Genomic DNA, 17,082 nt, shown 5'->3' with positions numbered 1-17,082 from the left:
GACGGGCCCGGGTCAGCCGCTGACCCCGAGTTGCCTGCTGCTGCAGTCATGTCATCGCCGTTCCTTTCCTTTCCTCACCAACGCCTTCCGGACGTCCTATATAAAGCCGGACACTCCTGACTCTCCGCGCTCGGCCTGCTACACACCTTTCACATCCTCACCTCTCACCGAACAAAAATCACCATGTCGAGCAACGACTACTACGGAGGAGGCGGCCATCACCAGGGTGGCTACCAACAACATGACCAGAACCAGCAGCAAGGCTACGGCGCGCCGCCTCCGCAGCAATACGGTGGTCACAGCCCGTATCCTCCTCAGCAGGTGCGCGACCGATTGGCCCCAGGCAGGCATTTGGGCTCCTCGCTGATCTTGCATAGGGTGGCTATCCCCCGCCAAACGACCAGTACAACCAATACAGTGCTCCCCCAGCGCACGACCCATACTCGCAGCCACCTTCGTCCTACTCGCCGGCCCCGGGCTACGGCAACGCTGTCACCCCTTATCCGCACGAGGGCGAGCTTCAAGCGCGCAACCATTCTCAGTATCCTCCGCCCAGGCAGTACAATGCCCCACCGAGCCACCATGGCGACCAATACGGCGGCCAATACGGACAGCAAGGCTACGGACAACAGCATCAACAACAGTACGGTGGCGCGCACGATGGCGGCGCGTATGGAGCTGCTCCCGGCGCCGGCGGGCCCGAGGGCGAGCGAGGCCTTGGAGCGACGCTGGTTGGCGGCGCGGGAGGAGCCTTTGTCGGCCACAAGCTAGGCGGAGGCGCGCTGGGTACCATTGGTGGGCTCGTCGCGGGCGCTATTGGAGCGAACGCACTGGAGAACCACCACGAGTAAGCCGACCCGCCACTGACGTTTGCAAGAGACCTGACTAACAAATGCTGCAGCGACAAGAAGAAAAAGAAAGACAAGAAACACAAGCATGAAAAGCACCATAGCCACGGCAGCGACCATGGCTCGCACCACGGCGGCTCGGCGGCCATGGGTGGCTTGTATCCGCCCAGCTACAGCAGCCATGGGCATGGCCATCATGGCGACAAGAAGCACAAGCACAAGTCCCACTCGAAGAGCAGGAGCAGGGGTGGAAGCTCCAGCTCGTCGAGCAGCGACTCGGACTAGACTGACTGAGTTGGGGATTCCTCGGCCTTGGGATGGCTGTTGATGACATGGGCCAGAGGTGCAACGGCCGCTTATGATTATGATATCCCGCCTTTTTCTTCTTTCGCTTGTCAATAGCTCTATCCGTACACTAGTACCATCAATCCTACTCTGGCAATGATTGATACCTCCCTGCGTGGCGGGGGAGGGGACGGGAGGGGCAGTAGCCCTACCGGGAAAAGCCCGGCTGAAATTTTGAGCCACCACGACGCCCTCAGGTCTGACGGGACTGTTGACTCTTCACTCTTTGCCTGTCAACCTGCCTGTAAACCATGGCCGACGTGTTTCTCGCCTTCTTCCAGAGCTTCTTGCCAGAAGAGCTCGCCAGCTCTTTGAGCGAGCATCTGCAGAGCCTCGAGTCGGGCAACTTTGAGTCGATCCTCCGCAGCGATCTGACCCGCGTCTTGCTCGGCCACCAAACTGAAGAAGCAACCAAGGACATTTCCATTCAAAACTACAATGTTTGGAGTGACTTCATTTTCCGCCGTCTCTCTGCCCTGCTCGAGCAAAAATCAGAAAGTGCCGAGCACGACTATTTCCGTCACCATTTCTTCTTCGTCCTGGCTCTAGCGTCTCTTTACTCTTTCATCCAAACCAACGTCACAGGACCTCCTCTCCCTTTTTCCTCAACCAAGACGATATTCACCGATGACGTTGCCTCTGATCCGGCCAAACTGTCTCAAACCAGACAGCAACTCATCCAGTCTCTCAGCGTAGATGGCGAAGGCGCATATAGACTGACGCCAACCCCCGAACTCTTCTGCCTGGCCGACACCATTCTCAGCAGCCCGGCCATCGCGCAGGCTATACCAGCAACGCCGTTCCGCTGGGCCAAGCTGCGGCTAGACTTTTTGCACCAGCGCCTGCTGTCCGAGGTTGCGCCCTCGCTGCAGTCCTCAATTTACGCGGAGCTGGCCGAGCTGGGAAAGGAGCTGCTGGCACCGAGTGTGCCGGCCGAAGTGCGCGTGCACTTCTTACTCGAGCGCGCGGCTGTGCACACGCACCACGGCTTCGACAAGAAGGCGCGAGAGGACCTCGAGCGCGCCAAGGTGGAGAGGCGCTTCGAGTTTGCGCTGACGGGCTTGCTCGGCAAGCGCACCAAGTTTCAGGAGAAGGAGACGAGCCAGCTGGTCGTGTTGGCGAAGAGTGCCGAGTCGGATGATGCGGTGGATGAGAGCGAGAGCAAGGGTAAGGGCAAGGCGGTGGCCGCGGAAGAGGATGAGCAAAAGACGACGCAGCCGAAGAATCTTGATTTGAATGACGACACGCTTTTGGAGAGCATTTCTTTTTCGGAGCAACAGCCGGCACAGAGCTCGACAGATGTGCTGGGCGAGGACGCGCTGCCCCAGGCCTTGGCTGAACTGGATGCTAGCAACCAGCCTATGCTTGACCCATTGGATTCGGTCATTTTGCTGTTGCTTGCTTCTTCTATCACCAACACCAACCCTGACAATGGCTTAACGAGAGAAGAGACGGTACCATATGCCACGCGTGTATTGGAGGGTGGCAGTTCAAATTGGCAAGTGTACACGCAGGCACTACTGGTCAGGAGTCGGATCGAGGGGTACAGACCTAGGACCATGGAGCGCGGGCTTTTGCAGCTACAGGCTGTCGTGGACCAAGTCATTGCAGACACTACTTCTACGGATTCAATGCCGAATGGCTCTGCTGCACAGGGCGGCGCTACTACTTTCCTTCCCAAGGGCAAAGCAGACGATTCGGCACCAGTCTCAGAACGTCTGCGCTTCGTCTTCACGCTGTGCTCACCCTCGCGCTGGGAACTGGAGTCCGAATTGGCCGAGAGGTGGGTCAAGCTGGGTGGTCTGCGCACTGCGCTGGAAATCTTTGAGAGGCTGGAGATGTGGGCCGAAGCTGCGCTCTGCTGGGCTGCTACGGAGAGAGAAGACCAGGCGAGGAAGATGGTGCGGAAGCAGCTCTTCCATGCCACCAACGGCGACGACGAAGCTGCAGGAGAGGACGAGAAGTGGGAGGGCGCTCCGAGAGAACCCGTGCCTACCGACGCACCGCGCCTCTACTGCATTTTGGGAGATATCGACAAGGACCCTGCCATGTACGAAAAGGCTTGGGAGGTATCTGGCAACCGGTATGCTCGGGCTCAACGCTCCCTTGGCCGCTTCTGGATGCACGCAAACGATGTCGTCAAGGCCGCAGACGCGTATCGCAAGTCGCTGCGGGTCAACCAGCTCAACCACCAGAGCTGGTTCGCGCTTGGTTGCGCCTACCTGGAAATGGCACAATTCGAGCGCGCCGTCGAAGCCTTCACGCGTGTCGTCCAGCTCGACGACCAAGACGCAGAAGCGTGGAGCAACCTCGCCGCCGCCCTGCTGCGCCTCGAGCCCTCCGTCACTGTCTCAGACGACGTCGAAGAACCCGCGCCCAAGCTCGCCGACGAAGAAGAAGACGACGACCCTAGCGCCATCAACCTCGTCGCGCCGCGCCGCGACCCGCAGCAGCACATCCGCGACGCACTGAAGGCGCTCAAGCACGCTGCGCGCCTCAAGCACGATAACCACCGCATCTGGGACAACCTGCTCACAGTCGCGGCGTCGCTCAACCCACCGGCCTTCACGGAGCTGCTCTCAGCGCAGCGCCGCCTCATCGAGCTGCGCGGCGCCACCGACGGCGAGGCCTGTGTTGACGCAACCATCCTCGACGCCCTGGCGCGCCACGTCGTCGCGACACACGACGACGGTTTCGACCCCACCAAACCGGGGCTCGCGCGCATGCTGGTCAAGCTCGTCGACGAGGCCGTCGTCCCGCTCATCACGGCCTCGGCGCCGCTATGGCGCGTCGTCGCGCGCCTGGCCCTCTGGCGCGGGCGTCCGTCCGCCGCGCTCGACGCCCACGAGAAAGCCTGGCGCGCGCTCACGGCGCAACCCGGCTGGGAAACGACGACCGAAGACCGCTGGAACGAGGTGGTCGAGGCGACGGTCGAGCTCGTCGATGCGTATGAGACGCTTGGGCCGCGCGAGAAGACGGAGGGCCTGGCGGCGGGCAGCGGGGCACTGGTCGCCAAGGATTGGAAGTTCAAGGCACGGACGGCGGTGAAGGGCGTTTGTGGGCGTGCGAGGGATGTATGGGAGGGGACGGAGGGGTGGGAGCGGTTGAGGGGGAGGTTGGAGGATTTGAAGGGGTAGGTTGTTGATGGTGGTACACAGAGGCGCCAGGAAAGTGGGTTTTTGAATCGTTGATTGATTGATTGGTGTGCACGATCGGCGACAAGGGGTGTAATAGCGATTAGGTAGAGAAGCACCCGTTCGCGTTGTTGGGTTGAAATCCATCCATCCAAATCAAGCCAAAAAAAAAAAAAAAAAAAAATTCACAATCAACACACTCGCACGTCACGGATGGACGATAGGTAACCTCAGTCTCCAAATCCGTAAATCTTTCAAAGCGAATTTCCATCTCCATCCCTAGACAGACGTCTATTCAAATAAACAAGCACGAGGACGGATGAGATGTCTCCGAAACCCTCTCTCTTCTTGTTTGACTCCTTACACTGTTCATAAAGATGTCTGTCTTCTTTCGTGTCTATCGATCTATTTGTTTTGCAACGTAGATGAGTGTGTAGGCCGGTGAGATCTTAGGTGTGTAGTGCAAGTAGCCCCCTCCCACGATGAACTCAGCCACTCCCTCGCTTGCTTGTTCGTGAGAACAAGGATGACATGATGGTGACATGAGTGCGGAAAGTATATGAGAGTGGAAGGATGGAGGCGGGGAGGGGGGTGGAGCAGAAGGCGAAGGGAGGAGAGGTGGAAAGATGGTGTAGGGGATACATGGGGAGAGAAGAGAAGAGGAGAGAAGAGAAACGTCCATCTAATGCGCAAATCGGAAATCAAGCCGCTTGTTCCCAACGTCGGGCGAATTGCGAATGTAGTCGGAGCGTTGCTGCGAGAGAAAAGTCAGCATGAGACGACAAAAGAACGAGACAATTAGGGGGCGCATCTAAACATACCTCAGGCGTCATCGCATCCCACACCCTCTCCCTCCTCTTATTCCGCTGCACATAGTAAACCTTCGTCGTCAAAAAAATCCCAATCGCGATGAAATTAATAATAATGAGATTGCGATTGCCACGATGATACAGCGGCTTATCGTCATTTTGGTAAATGTTGTTGGCGATGACGTTGCCGCATTGCACCATCATGTTGTACAGCGCGGCCGACACGGTGCGCATGCCCACGTTGCTGCTGTTGCGCGACGTCCACGCCACCACGATCGCGTGGCAGTACGGGTACGAGAGGAGGACCGTTACGATGGCGTAGGTTCCCCAGCCGTTGACCATGGTGCCGGGCCAGAAGCGCAGAGCGAAGAGGCAGGGGAGCGTCCAGATGTTTTGGATCATGGAGACGAGGGAGCGTTCGTCGAGCCAGCCGGATATCCGCGAGATGAGGAGGAGTGTCATGATGTGGAAGGCGCTGGCGGGGATGGTGAGCAGGTTTGTCGTGAACTATTTACGTTGTCGAGCGTCAGCGATAGTTTTGGCAACGGACAGAGGCGCCAACTTACCGTGCTGTAGCCGATTTGCTTCAAAATGAGCGTAATGTACTGGTCGACGGGCGTCTGGGGCACGTAGGCCAGCAACCCAATGGCATACAGCGGCCACATGTCGTAGTCCTTTGCGGCGTGCCAGAGGCGGCGCGGCGTGATGGCCTGGCGGTTGTGCATGTCGCCCTTGGACGGGTCGTCGCGCAGCACGCGGTTGACGGCAATCTTGAGCTCGCGGTCAGTGAACCACCCGTTGGGCCGGAACCACGTCTTAGTCTGCGTAGCTGACGCGGGCATCATGAAGAAGGAGGCCAGGCCGACGAGCAGTGTGATGATGCCCTCGATCAGGAAGAGCCACTGCCAGCCGGCCCACCCGGCCACGCCGCGCATGCGCAGCAGCGCAAACGCGAGCAGCGACGTGATGATAGTCGTCAGCGACAGCGTCGTCCAGAAGTAGCTGAGCCGGATCGGCAGCTCCTTGCTCGTGTAAAAGTACGACAGCCACAGCACAATGTCCGGAATGAAGCCGCCCTCGATCAAGCCCAGCAGCACCCGCGTGGCCAGGAAGCTCCCCTTGCCCGTGATTCTGCACTGGCATATGGCCACGATGGACCAAAGCGTGATTTGCATCGGGATCCAGCGGTCTGGCCCCAGCTTCTTTGAGATGAGCTGCGACGGAAGCTCGGCGCACAGGAAGGCAACCAGGAAGAGCGTGTTTCCCAAGTTGTAGTCGTTGGTGTTCAGGTTCAAGTCGTCAAGCATGTTGTCCGAAACTGCCTGTTTGAGGTTGCCGCGGTCCACTTGCAGGCCAAAGAACATCATACACTGCTCAGTGTCAGTTGACGAGTTTGACAAATCATTGCATATTTCACTTACCGCCCAAAAGCAAACGCGCATGTCAAGCTTGCGAATCAACTTCTTCTCTTCTTCCGGCGTCCACGTGACGTAGGGATCAAACTCTTGCCGACACTCATACTGGGCCTTTTCGTAGACGGTCCTCCAGTAGTCCGCGATGTCAGGGTCCAAAAAGGGGTTGCTGTCGGTACAGCCGCTCGAGCCCGTCGATTCTACATCGTGGACAAATCCGCCCTTGGGAGGCACGGGCTCGGCCTCGAAAGCAACCAAACCTGGTGCCAAAGACCCGGTCGGCTTGCCCTCGGGTATCTTTTCCGCCTGCGGAGAGACATGGTCGGTGGAAAGGGAGTCTCTACCCATGGTTGAGGGATGTGGAAGTGTCGCAGGCGATGGATTGGTCTCACAGGTTTACAGCGAAGCCCGACGACAAAATATTTTATAGTATCCGACGAGTCGGGTGGAGGACAATGGTGTGATTTGGAGCAGCAAAGATGCCAACGATGGCAATGATGGTTACAGGGGAATCGCCGAGGGCCCCAAGCCGGCCACACAGATAAAGCGGGCATGGTCACGACAAGGGCTTTTTCCTCATTGGCCGCGCCCGTCTTTAGACCCGTCTGCAAATCACTCTGAAGGAGAGGCGGATCCAACAGTGGAGCGTGTTCATTGCCATGTGTGATCGCCTTGGGAAGTTGCTCCATAACGGACCTCAAAACGAGATGAATGTGAAGATGGCAACGTCGATTTGCCGCTGTGAGGTTACAGAGACTCCGAAAAGAACCGAATTAGCTTGCCAGTGTTGTCGGCTCCGAATCCCCGTCTGTATGTTGACTTTTTTCTCATTGCTTGCTGCGTGGGGTCGATACGAATGCTTCCTTGACGCGTGTCAGACATAGTCGACGCCTTGTCACTACAAGAAGTCAGGACAAGTCTTTCCAAGCTGTGGCAACAAGCCTCAGACAAGCCCAAAGGCAGGAAATGGGAATGTTGACTTCTGCTCCGGAGCAAGAATGTGCGCCGTTGTGGGCGGCCCAGCAGTGCACCACCGCATGCCTGTATGTCGCGATCGCGTTTAGCGAATGTCGTCATCCAGCCCTCGCACTCGGAGGGCAGCATGTCCATCTAGACGCCTCTTGGCGCGCTGCCGCGCAGCGTCTTGATAGATCAAAGCCTTGCGAAGCCTGCTGCAGCGCCGGCTCTTCCTAGATAAGAGAAGCGTTGGCTCGTTTCGCCGCCATCTCAACGGCGGCTGTCGAACATTCAGTCCTGGCCTTCTCATCCTTGCTCTTGGGCAACCTCGCAGCCTTTGCATGTCAATCGTGAGCGCGGACATTGGCCCGTAGTATTTTGGTCGACCCAACGAAATAGCCTCGACATCCATGGTCAAGTGCTTGCCGTGCCAATAATGTCATGATTTTCCCAGAACCTTGGGCGTGCGGTGCACCGAGAGGCCGTGTCTTCATCGCCGGCCCGACCCGACCCGACCCGACCGCCAGCAAAGCGAGAGGGAGACTTATGAGTCGGCCGCCCATGCAGATGATGGAGGACTCTTTTTTGCATGCGCATGCATGAAAAAGATGTGGTGTTGAGGTCAGTGTGGTTGCATGAACTTTGGATCAGGACGGGCGCCCGGCCGCTTCGGAGCAACGTCTCGCTTGCGCACGCTAGCCTCAAGTGGAAAGTGATGGAACAGATATCAAATCACGACAACAAAGAATCTGACAGCCAAAGCCACAGCCTACCTATCCCTTGTGTGCTCATGACGACATACAAAAAACGAGATTTCTGGTGCTTTCCTCTTTGTTTCCAAGTTTGTAACCTTTTGCTGATTGTGGGAATGTCAAGAGACTGAGTCTTTTCGTGACATCGCAAACAAATTAGACGCCGCTTGCGCAACTACAGACGGCCTGCACACATTGTTGATTGGAGCTTTCCATCCTCATCATCCCGAATCGAATGCATTACGGTCTCTTCTCTAAAACAACACACAACATTAGCCCATTCAAATTCCTAATCCAACACTCAACATCAAAAAGAAGACCACAGTCACAAACAGGAAAAGTAGACTCACCTCTCCCCCTCTCAACATCCGCATCCCCATTCCCAGTCCCATCCTCCCACCAACCGCACCCACCTTCTCTGACTCTGCCTCTGCCTCTCTCTCTCTCCAGCGCCACCCTCATCCTTCTCCTCCTCCTCCTCCACCTCTTAACAAGCCCAACACACGCACGCGCCAACACAAACAGCACCAAAACAACCGCAAATGTCACAGAACAGAGACACACGATGTTGGGCACCGAGTCAGTGGAGGACAGCGACGGCAGCGCGGCCCAGGCGCGCATGGCGCGGTTGAAGGCCGTCGGTTCGTGCGCGCGGTGCTGCGACTCGTATGTAGCCAGCGTGATGGCGGATGTTGGTGATGGAGGGGATGGGTGGGGTGGTGGGGGGTGGATGTCGTAGGGGGCGACGGAGGCGGGACGGGGCAGGAAGGGGAGGGGGAGTGGTGGCATTGTTTGTTGTCTGTTTGGTTGTTTGGTTGAATGTTGATTCTGGGGGCGCTGGGAGCGAATGGAGTAGAGTAAGTGGTGTATGTTTTGACTTTGATATATTGATTCTTGGGGCAGGAGGATGGAAAAGAGCGATTGAGGAAATACAGGGGCGTGGTGAATGTAAACCGACAAGCGAGTGAGCGAGTGAATGAGAGGCGGTCCGTCAGACAGACGACAAACGACAGAGTCAACTTCGGTTGTCTACAAAGACTCCAAGCGGCCAGGGAAGAACCCTATATACACCTTCGCGGCCTATCAACCCATCTCCATCACATCTTTAGCTCAAAACCCAAGCGCAAAGCCCTCACTTTCTTTTCCCCCGTATCCCGTCTGATATGTCTGATACATACCTATGATAAAAGGACGACGACCACCCTCCACCTACCTCATCACCAAAGCCACCCTCACTCAGCACACTCAGCCAGCCAGCCCAGCCGACCACCCTCGCATCAAACACCCAACCAACCAGCCAGCCAGCTGACCGAACAAACAACCAAACAACCAAACCCCACACACAACTACATAACGCAGGAATGCCTCTTCCCTGTCCATCTTGCTCATCCGATCCACCCCGTTACCCGGGCATCCATCATCCATCCCACCACAGCTGATCCAAGACACCCACCACCTGTGTGCACATGTATGAGCGGGAAAAGACGACTTCTTCACTCGCTCCCTCCCTCGCCCGTCTATCTACACGTCTCACATTGCCCGCCTGCCTGTCTGCGTACCTACCCACCTACCAGCTCGTTTCGTTTACTCGCTCGCTCGCTCACTCGTGCACCCCCACGCAACGCGGCCCACCCAGCCCAGCCGCAACGCCACGCGACGGGCAAGCTGGGCAGCTGGCTGGCGACCTTTTGAGCGGCACTCAGATGGCCAGCTACGCTGCGCTGTGCTGCCCTGCATTGTTTGATAGTTTCATCGTGTCAGCCATTCCTGCTGCTGCTGTGGTCGACTTGCTCCGCTCGTTCGCTGGCTCGCTCGCGGCGCTTCTTTCTTTGCGTGGGGGAGAGAGGGAGGAAGTACGGGAGGGAATGAGGATGATGAGGATGAGGAGATGGGGGCTGGAAAAGGATACATAGACGGGGCGAGATGGAAACGAAAGCTGAGTGAGTGAGTGAGTGAGTGAGTGAGTGCGGACAGACACGACATGACACGACGTACGCGAGCATGGACAGACGGACGACGACACGAGAGAGGGAGGCAAAGTAATACAAGTTACATTGCTAGCTATCTACCTACCCACCTGAAGAGACAGACAGATAGCTAGCGCAGAAAACGATTCGCATCGCGTTTTATTTGTACAGTCGAAGGAGCGTCAGTCAGCCTCCGCGAAAGAAAAAAGACCCTCCATCGGCAAAAAGAAAGGGAACATGAGGACTAAGAGTAAGTAAGGGTGTACAAAATCGAGGCGCAAGGAGGAAAGAAAGAAAGAGAACACATGGCGAACCCACGCCACGCCACGCCACGCCACCACGCAACAGAGAGGACGAGGAATGACGGAGGGAGGTTAGGTAAGGTACTGAGGTACTGTCATCACCAACACTACCACCACCACCACCATCCACATCGTCGTCGCATCATTCGTGCATTTGATTTTGATGCTTTTCGCCGTCCGTCCATTCGTGTGCCGATTTATCGACCATACGTATGCATCCATGCCATCATCATGTTTTGCGACGTCATGCCATGCTGTAGGTATCATTTCATCCATCCATCCGATCCGATCCGTACATCTAACCTCGTGAGCAGGCGCGCGCGCGACACGCGCCGCGCAAACAAAAGAGAAGACCAACAACCACACTCCACCACCACCTTAGACCTCCACCTCTCCTCATCACGCCGACTCCTTCCGCCCAACCTTGCTCCCCCTCCTCATGGCAGCCGCAACGCTATACGAGCTGCCCCTCCGCTCCAAGCCTGGACTGCCAATCGGCGGCAGCTCGACGGGCGGAATGCCAATCTTGACCTCAAAGATGCGCTGCAGGAGGCCCTGCACACTGCGCTGCAGCTCAAGGCCCATGTCGCGATTCATCAAGCCGACAAGCAGCGGCGCGAAGACGTGCACGTGCTTCTCAAAGTCGTCGCCGGTCGGGAACGTGGCGTAGCCCTCGAGCACGTCGATGACGACGGGCCGCCACGTGACGATGTTGCGCTGCTGCGTTTCCTCGTCGAGCGCGATGTACGACGACACGATGTCGACGCACAGCGGGATCAGCGCGGCTTCCGTGTTGGCCCGGTTGAGCCGCCGCTCCGACGATGTGTCATGGTACATGCGGAAGAGGATCGAGACGTAGACGGCGGCGGCGCCCGACTCTTGCTTGAGCAGGTTGGGCGGCTGCTTCATGAAGCCCTCGCGGAACAAGCGCGTGCGTAGCTCGCGGTCTTCGTTGAAGCGCTTGGCGAATTGGTACGACTTTTTCAGGAGCATCATAAGGCGGAGGAGTTGGGGCGACGGGATTTGGTTGTAGACGTCGTCGTTGGAGAAGAGCTCGTTGACCGTCTCGATCATGAGCAGTTGGAGCACGCATTTGGTGATGATTTGGTTGAAGAAGCGCCGGCGGGCGGCAGTGACGACGACCGGTGCTTGTTGGAGAGACGTGTCGGGACGGTAGTCCTCGAGCTCCGCGTTACCAGGCCCGTTGGAGCTCTTGTGCGAGTCGGATGACATGCCATCTTCGGGGCCAATGTGAAGTCCATTGATTCCCAGCAAATTCGGGTCCATGTCGTCCCTGTCTTCATCTTTTGGTCTTTCCAACTGAAGATCCGTTACACTCTGCGCATCTGCTGAGCGCGGCGTCTTGGATCCGTTTGCCGTAGAAATGTACGTTGACGAAGTCGCCGCAGAGAAGAGAGCTGTGGCTTCTGTCCGGTGGAATAGGTCAACAAAAGCGCTGACAATCTTTTCCCAGTGATCTGGGGTAAATTTGGTGACGTTTTGGTGGACAAGTTGTTGCAAACAATTGCTTCCAATCCTGGCCAGGGTATCGTTTTCCTGACATATGCAAAGCCCCAGTAATTCCAGAAATCGGTCCAGCATATATTCGAGGGAATCAAAAAAGTGCGTAAAAAGATTAATCATGTGTCGGAGGGCTTGGATAAAGGTCGTCGACAGCCAAACGGTGAGCTCTTCGTGGTTTAGAGCAGTGGTCATTTCCGACTTGGACCGCAGCACCATGAAGATGGGGTAGAGAATCTGACGCCACAGAGTATCCCAAAATTCCTGCGGGAAAGCCCCGCCGTATGAAGTGAGAGTTTCAAAAAGGTATGTCAACGCACGTGATCGGACCTCGAGGTCTTCTCCAGTCATGAGGACATCGTGATAGGCAAACAGCACCGGAAACCAAAATTGTTCCTCTTGCGTCTGCCTGGTCGGTTGCTTGGGCATGCCAGTCGCCTGAGGCTCGTCCTTGGGCTTCCCAGACGTGTCTGACAGGGGGCATTCTGGCGTCCGCAGCATCTTGGGTACGCTCGATTTCAGCGTCTCAATGGCCTGCAAGGACTTGCGTTGGAACTTGTGGTTCTTGGAAAACTCGGTCAGGCAGACGATGAGGTCCGCAAAAGCGCCTTGAGAAATGACGACACCGAAGCGGTTGTTGTATACCTGGCTGACGTTTTCAAAAGCAAGATTGACAATGCCCTCTGCAGCAGTGTTAGCTGGATTGATCGATTTCAAGGACTAGACATACCGTATGGCTCCTTGGCAGCGACGGTAAAGACACCAAACATGGTGCGCCAACCACTTCGAATATTCTCCCCCCTAGCCTGAATCATTTGGATCAGACATCTCAAGACCATGTCCTTGACCATGACCACACTCGAGTTCTTCATGATGTGCTCAAATGGCTTGAGAAAGTCCTTTTGAAACTTGAAACCAGGAAGCTCTTCAATCTCCATAAACTTCATCGACAACTGACGGAGCGAATTAAGCGCGAAAAAGACGACGTTGGTGTTGGTGTGGCATCCGACTTGGTTGAAATGCTCTCCCAGAATCTGCCAGATATTTGTCCATTCGAAACGAACACGAGTCATGTTGTATCCCGAGATTTCAACAATCTTTTGAAGACTGTAGGTGCGGGGCGAATCGCTTTGACCCGAAGATTGAATCTCTTGCCAACTGACTTGGGTGAGCGCCCTGACAAAGTGTACAATGGCCTCGCCGGAGAGGTTGGCAGTGTGAGTAAAGATGCGATCTACTGCGCGCACCATGTCCGCTGACCTGCTTTCCAAGGCTGCCTCGCTTTGAGCAAGGTTTGTTGTCGAAGATCGTGCTCTGTTCCGGTTTGGTACTTGAAGGGATTTTCTGGACGAATTGGAGATTTTGGATGATTGTGAGCTGCTCCGCATGAGATCCGGCACCGCAGCATCTTCCACGCCGGAGGAGATGAGCTGGAACCGATCCAACTGGCTGATGCAGGTAAGAATGTCACGCCACGACTCTTTCAAAAGATTGCCCTCGTGCTGAGCGACATCTAGTAAAGCGTAGAGAGCCTCAATGTTCTTTGCCTTCATCTCGTTCAGGTTGTAGAGATTGGTGAAACGGGAGAGAGAGGCGACAAAGGCCTGGCGAGGGTCTTCCAAATCGAACAGACAAGCAACGCGAATGGCAAGTTTCTGACCCTCCATACACAGCTTGATGAGTTCCAGATTGTTCGTGTCTTGTGCTTGGCCCGAAAGTGCCGTGAGGAATGGCATCCACGTCACTTGGAACATGGGCCCAACGTGTTTGGCCGACGTTGCAGGGATGAATTTGGAGATGGGGAAGCGTGACGGCCCTCGCCGCTGAGCCCGCAACAAACTCTTGTAGAGCTGCTCTGTTCTATTAGCCATTTGCTCGGAGGCTTGCACGTAGGCTTCTCTTTGCAAGTCCCGTCCGACGTTGGCAAGTGCCTGGCCAATTCCGGCCGTCAACCCTTGGGTGTTGTTTTGCGGGAGCATGCCCAAGTTGGCAGCAGACTCTCGCTCCGTATCAAGAACAATCTCGTTGCTGGCAATCTCGTCATAAATGTCTTTTAGATACTTGTCGGGAAGATCGGCATTGTCATTGATGCCCCGGTTGTTCTTGATGAAGTCGTCAGGAGTCATGCGACGACCCTTCATTTTTGTGCTGTGCTGGTCGGTGTTGAGCATAATGACCGAGTAGGCCAACACGTACGCAGTATCGGCATTTGCAAACGCGCTCGGGTTTCCAGTCATGTACCGTTCAGCGAATTTGAGCATAAAACGATCAATCTTTTGAGCCTCGCCGGGAAGTCGAAAGCTTTGGAGGAAGCGGCGCAGAGCATCGACAAAACGCATTCTTGTAAAATCCATAAGATCTACAAATGCATGCATCGTCTTGACGTTCTCCTCGTCACCTTCACCCAAAAACTCGCCCAAAGCTTTTTTGTCAACTTGCTCATTGGTCAAGAAGAATCTCGCAATGTCCTCGGGAGAGTCTGACGGGATAAACTTTTCCTTGAGCAAAATCTTTATTCCGCGCTTTGGTTTGTAGTTGAACTGTCGGATCGCATTGTTCAAGGCCGTCTTGCGCTGCTTTGCCTTTTCGAGTTGGGTGGGGTCGTCTTCGGGCACAGGTGTGCTCGGTGCGTTCGGAGAGTCGACGGCGGGCGATGACGTGACTCCGGCTTTGGCATCCATGGACTCACGAAGTTCGTCAGATGATGGCCTCGACTCGTTTTGGCGCATCGCCGCATTTGCATCGTTAATGCTCTGCTGAGACCAATTCACCAAAGACCGGAGAATCTCCACCAATGCCTCCAACGACTCTTGCTTCAAAGAGTACTCTGGCGGGAAGCCTTCGTCGACCTCGTTCGTTGGCGGGATGGATACGGTGGTGAGGGACGGAGGAAGAGTGCCGCGAGATTGCCAGTCAACGGGGCTTGGCGCCTGTTTGGCGTGCTTCTCTTGGTATGCCACTTGTTGCTGAGGGGTGACGACGACTGGGGTGCTCGTTATCCTCGACAGGTGTTCGACAATCTTTTGAAAGTGGTTATCCAACGCCGTCCTATCGCAGTCGTAATTGAGATATATCTCGACCAAGGTCCTCGGGTCTTGGGCCATTCTGTTTAGTATGACCATAATGTACTGCTTCTGGAATGCCGGCGCAGAGCGCTTTTCTAAAACGGCAAGGTAAATCTCCTTCAAAAACACCTCTATTTCCTTCTTGAGCATCACACGCAACTGCTTCAGCATACACCAAAATACCTCGCAGCTGACTTCAAATACTTGCCTGAGCGAGCTGGCGCCGTTTCGACTCAAGCTCAGGCAAAGGTATTGCTTGATGGCCTGGACAAAGGTTGTCGGCTCAGCGGTGTTGCTGCTCCGAATCGTTGCAAAGGGAGAAATGAAGACGGCGACATGGTTTACGAGAATAGTGTGAATAATATGCAAAGACAGGAGCTTTGACCGCATGCTCTGGGACCTGGGGTTTTGGGCTTCTTCTACTGGGACTGCCTTGGTGCTGAGGCGGCACATGGCACGGAAGATCAGATAAGCATCCTTGACGTAGATTTCGTCTTCCTCATCTTCCTCGGAGGAGTCCGCACTGTCCGCCGCTAGCTCGTTGGAGCGACCAGTGTTCAACCTCGAGGATGCGCGGCGGGCATTTGCTCGCGTGACTAGTGTTGGCGCATTGTCTTGAATCCTCGCGTCGTCGAAGCTTTTGCGGTTCTCAAAGCTTTGCAAGGTGATTTTCGCAGTCCCGTCTTTTTCCACAGGCATCTCGGATGGGCCGTCTGTCGACTCTGCCTCGCCCTCATTTTCTCCGTCCCCATTCGCATCGATCCCGCCAAGGTCGCCAGACTCTGGCGCAATGTCCCCGGAGCTGTTCTTGTTCAAAGAAGTCTTGGACAAATCAAGTCTGGCCTCCTTGATTCGCAACCGATCCTTTACGCGCTCAAAAACAGTGCCGACCATTTGGGTCAAGGCGCCCTGGGCAACTTGTTGGTTGTTGCTGGATTTTGAGTGCAGGAAAATGTTGTACGTCTGTCGCACAGCCTTCAAAAGACCAGCACCATGCACGACAATTTTGTCGTTGAGAATTGCGGAGAGGAGTGACTTGAGGATTTGCAGCTCGACGTCGACGTGGGTGGCGTCCATCTGAAAGCAGTCGCATATTGTGTCAATGGCGCGATCAATAAGAGGCGGCTGCTCGGGTGCGCCAGGTGCTCCCTCTGCCGGATATGCAAAGTAAGAATAGCTAATGAGCTTTCCTATGCAGTCCAAGGCAGAGGTGACGACTTGGACGGTGCTGGCCTCGGTCGCAAGCTGCAGAGGTTCAAACAGCACCTCTGGGTCGATGCTCGCGGGGTCTCCATCGCTCTTGATGGCTGAAAGAGCCTTTTGTGTAGAGTCGGCCAGTTTCTTGTTCTTGCGCGCATCTTTCGAGGCCGCAATGGTTTCCAGCGCCGTCACAACGAATACGAGGGAACTTCTTGTAGAGGTCCTGGCGGTTGCGTTTGTGGCAGCGGTCGACTGGGAATCGGTGCGGACTCGAAGTGAGGGCGGATTTGGCTGACTGTCGGAGGGCTCGGACGAAGGGACTTGGCCTTGGTCGCGGGGATTTTCGTGGTCCTCGGGGAGAGATATGGTGGGAGGTGCAGGGGTTCCAGGATTCGTAGAGTCTTCATCTTCGCGTTGCGGGAGTTCTTCTGAATGTGCAGCGTCGTCGTGTGCGTCTTGTTCGTTCGTGTCATGTTCCGCGATCGCAGGTGCGGGAGGCTGATCTGCGGCCTCGGTGTCCTCAGGGGCAGGTACAGGCGCATCGTCGATGGTGAAATATTGGTGCTCTGGGCTGGGGGCATCATCTGGAAATTCTTCCGCCTGCGGAGAAGGTAGGTCGGCGTGGTCGTCCAACTGCGGGTCGAGCACTGGGGGTTGAGAGTCTGAGGTAGCCATAGTGACCAATTGGAGCGCAAAGGTGTGGGAGCAGAGGCAGGGCTCACAACATAGCGCGGCGGCAGAGATGAGACGTCCTCGAGGGCGCGGACAGC

At 55.9% G+C, this 17,082-nt stretch overlaps 4 protein-coding genes across 4 annotated transcripts; 2 read left to right on the top strand and 2 right to left on the bottom strand.

Annotated features, from left to right (window-relative positions):
* Positions 1–183: 183 nt before the first annotated feature.
* Positions 184–1,313, top strand: IWZ02DRAFT_522088 (uncharacterized protein; the record flags this gene model as incomplete). The annotated part of the gene is made up of 3 exons (XM_066770819.1): positions 184–321; positions 378–847; positions 902–1,313. The coding sequence occupies 3 exons, from the start codon at positions 184–186 to the stop codon at positions 1,131–1,133; spliced, it is 840 nt and encodes a 279-aa protein (XP_066621095.1). The 3' UTR covers positions 1,134–1,313.
* A 131-nt stretch (positions 1,314–1,444) lies between these two features.
* Positions 1,445–4,741, top strand: IWZ02DRAFT_522084 (uncharacterized protein; the record flags this gene model as incomplete). The annotated part of the gene is made up of 2 exons (XM_066770818.1): positions 1,445–2,338; positions 2,402–4,741. The coding sequence occupies 2 exons, from the start codon at positions 1,445–1,447 to the stop codon at positions 4,328–4,330; spliced, it is 2,823 nt and encodes a 940-aa protein (XP_066621094.1). The 3' UTR covers positions 4,331–4,741.
* On the bottom strand, positions 4,742–7,051 carry IWZ02DRAFT_309471 (major facilitator superfamily transporter-like protein). Its single transcript, XM_066764037.1, has 4 exons — positions 6,558–7,051; positions 5,703–6,506; positions 5,149–5,643; positions 4,742–5,081 (listed from the first exon to the last, which is right to left on the bottom strand). Exons 1-4 carry the CDS (start codon positions 6,894–6,896, stop codon positions 5,010–5,012), a joined length of 1,710 nt encoding a protein of 569 aa, XP_066621093.1. The 5' UTR covers positions 6,897–7,051; the 3' UTR covers positions 4,742–5,009.
* A 3,874-nt stretch (positions 7,052–10,925) lies between these two features.
* On the bottom strand, positions 10,926–16,987 carry IWZ02DRAFT_381022 (uncharacterized protein; the record flags this gene model as incomplete). Its single annotated transcript, XM_066765141.1, has 2 exons — positions 10,926–12,730; positions 12,778–16,987. 2 exons carry the CDS (start codon positions 16,985–16,987, stop codon positions 10,926–10,928), a joined length of 6,015 nt encoding a protein of 2,004 aa, XP_066621092.1.
* Between the last annotated feature and the right edge of the window lie 95 nt (positions 16,988–17,082).

This window comes from Phyllosticta citriasiana (genome assembly GCF_038021145.1).
Source record: "Phyllosticta citriasiana strain CBS 120426 chromosome Unknown IWZ02scaffold_9, whole genome shotgun sequence".
Lineage (NCBI taxonomy): Eukaryota > Fungi > Ascomycota > Dothideomycetes > Botryosphaeriales > Phyllostictaceae > Phyllosticta > Phyllosticta citriasiana.
The sequence above is the reverse complement of the archived record's forward strand: the minus strand, read 5'-3'. Positions and strand labels throughout refer to the sequence as shown.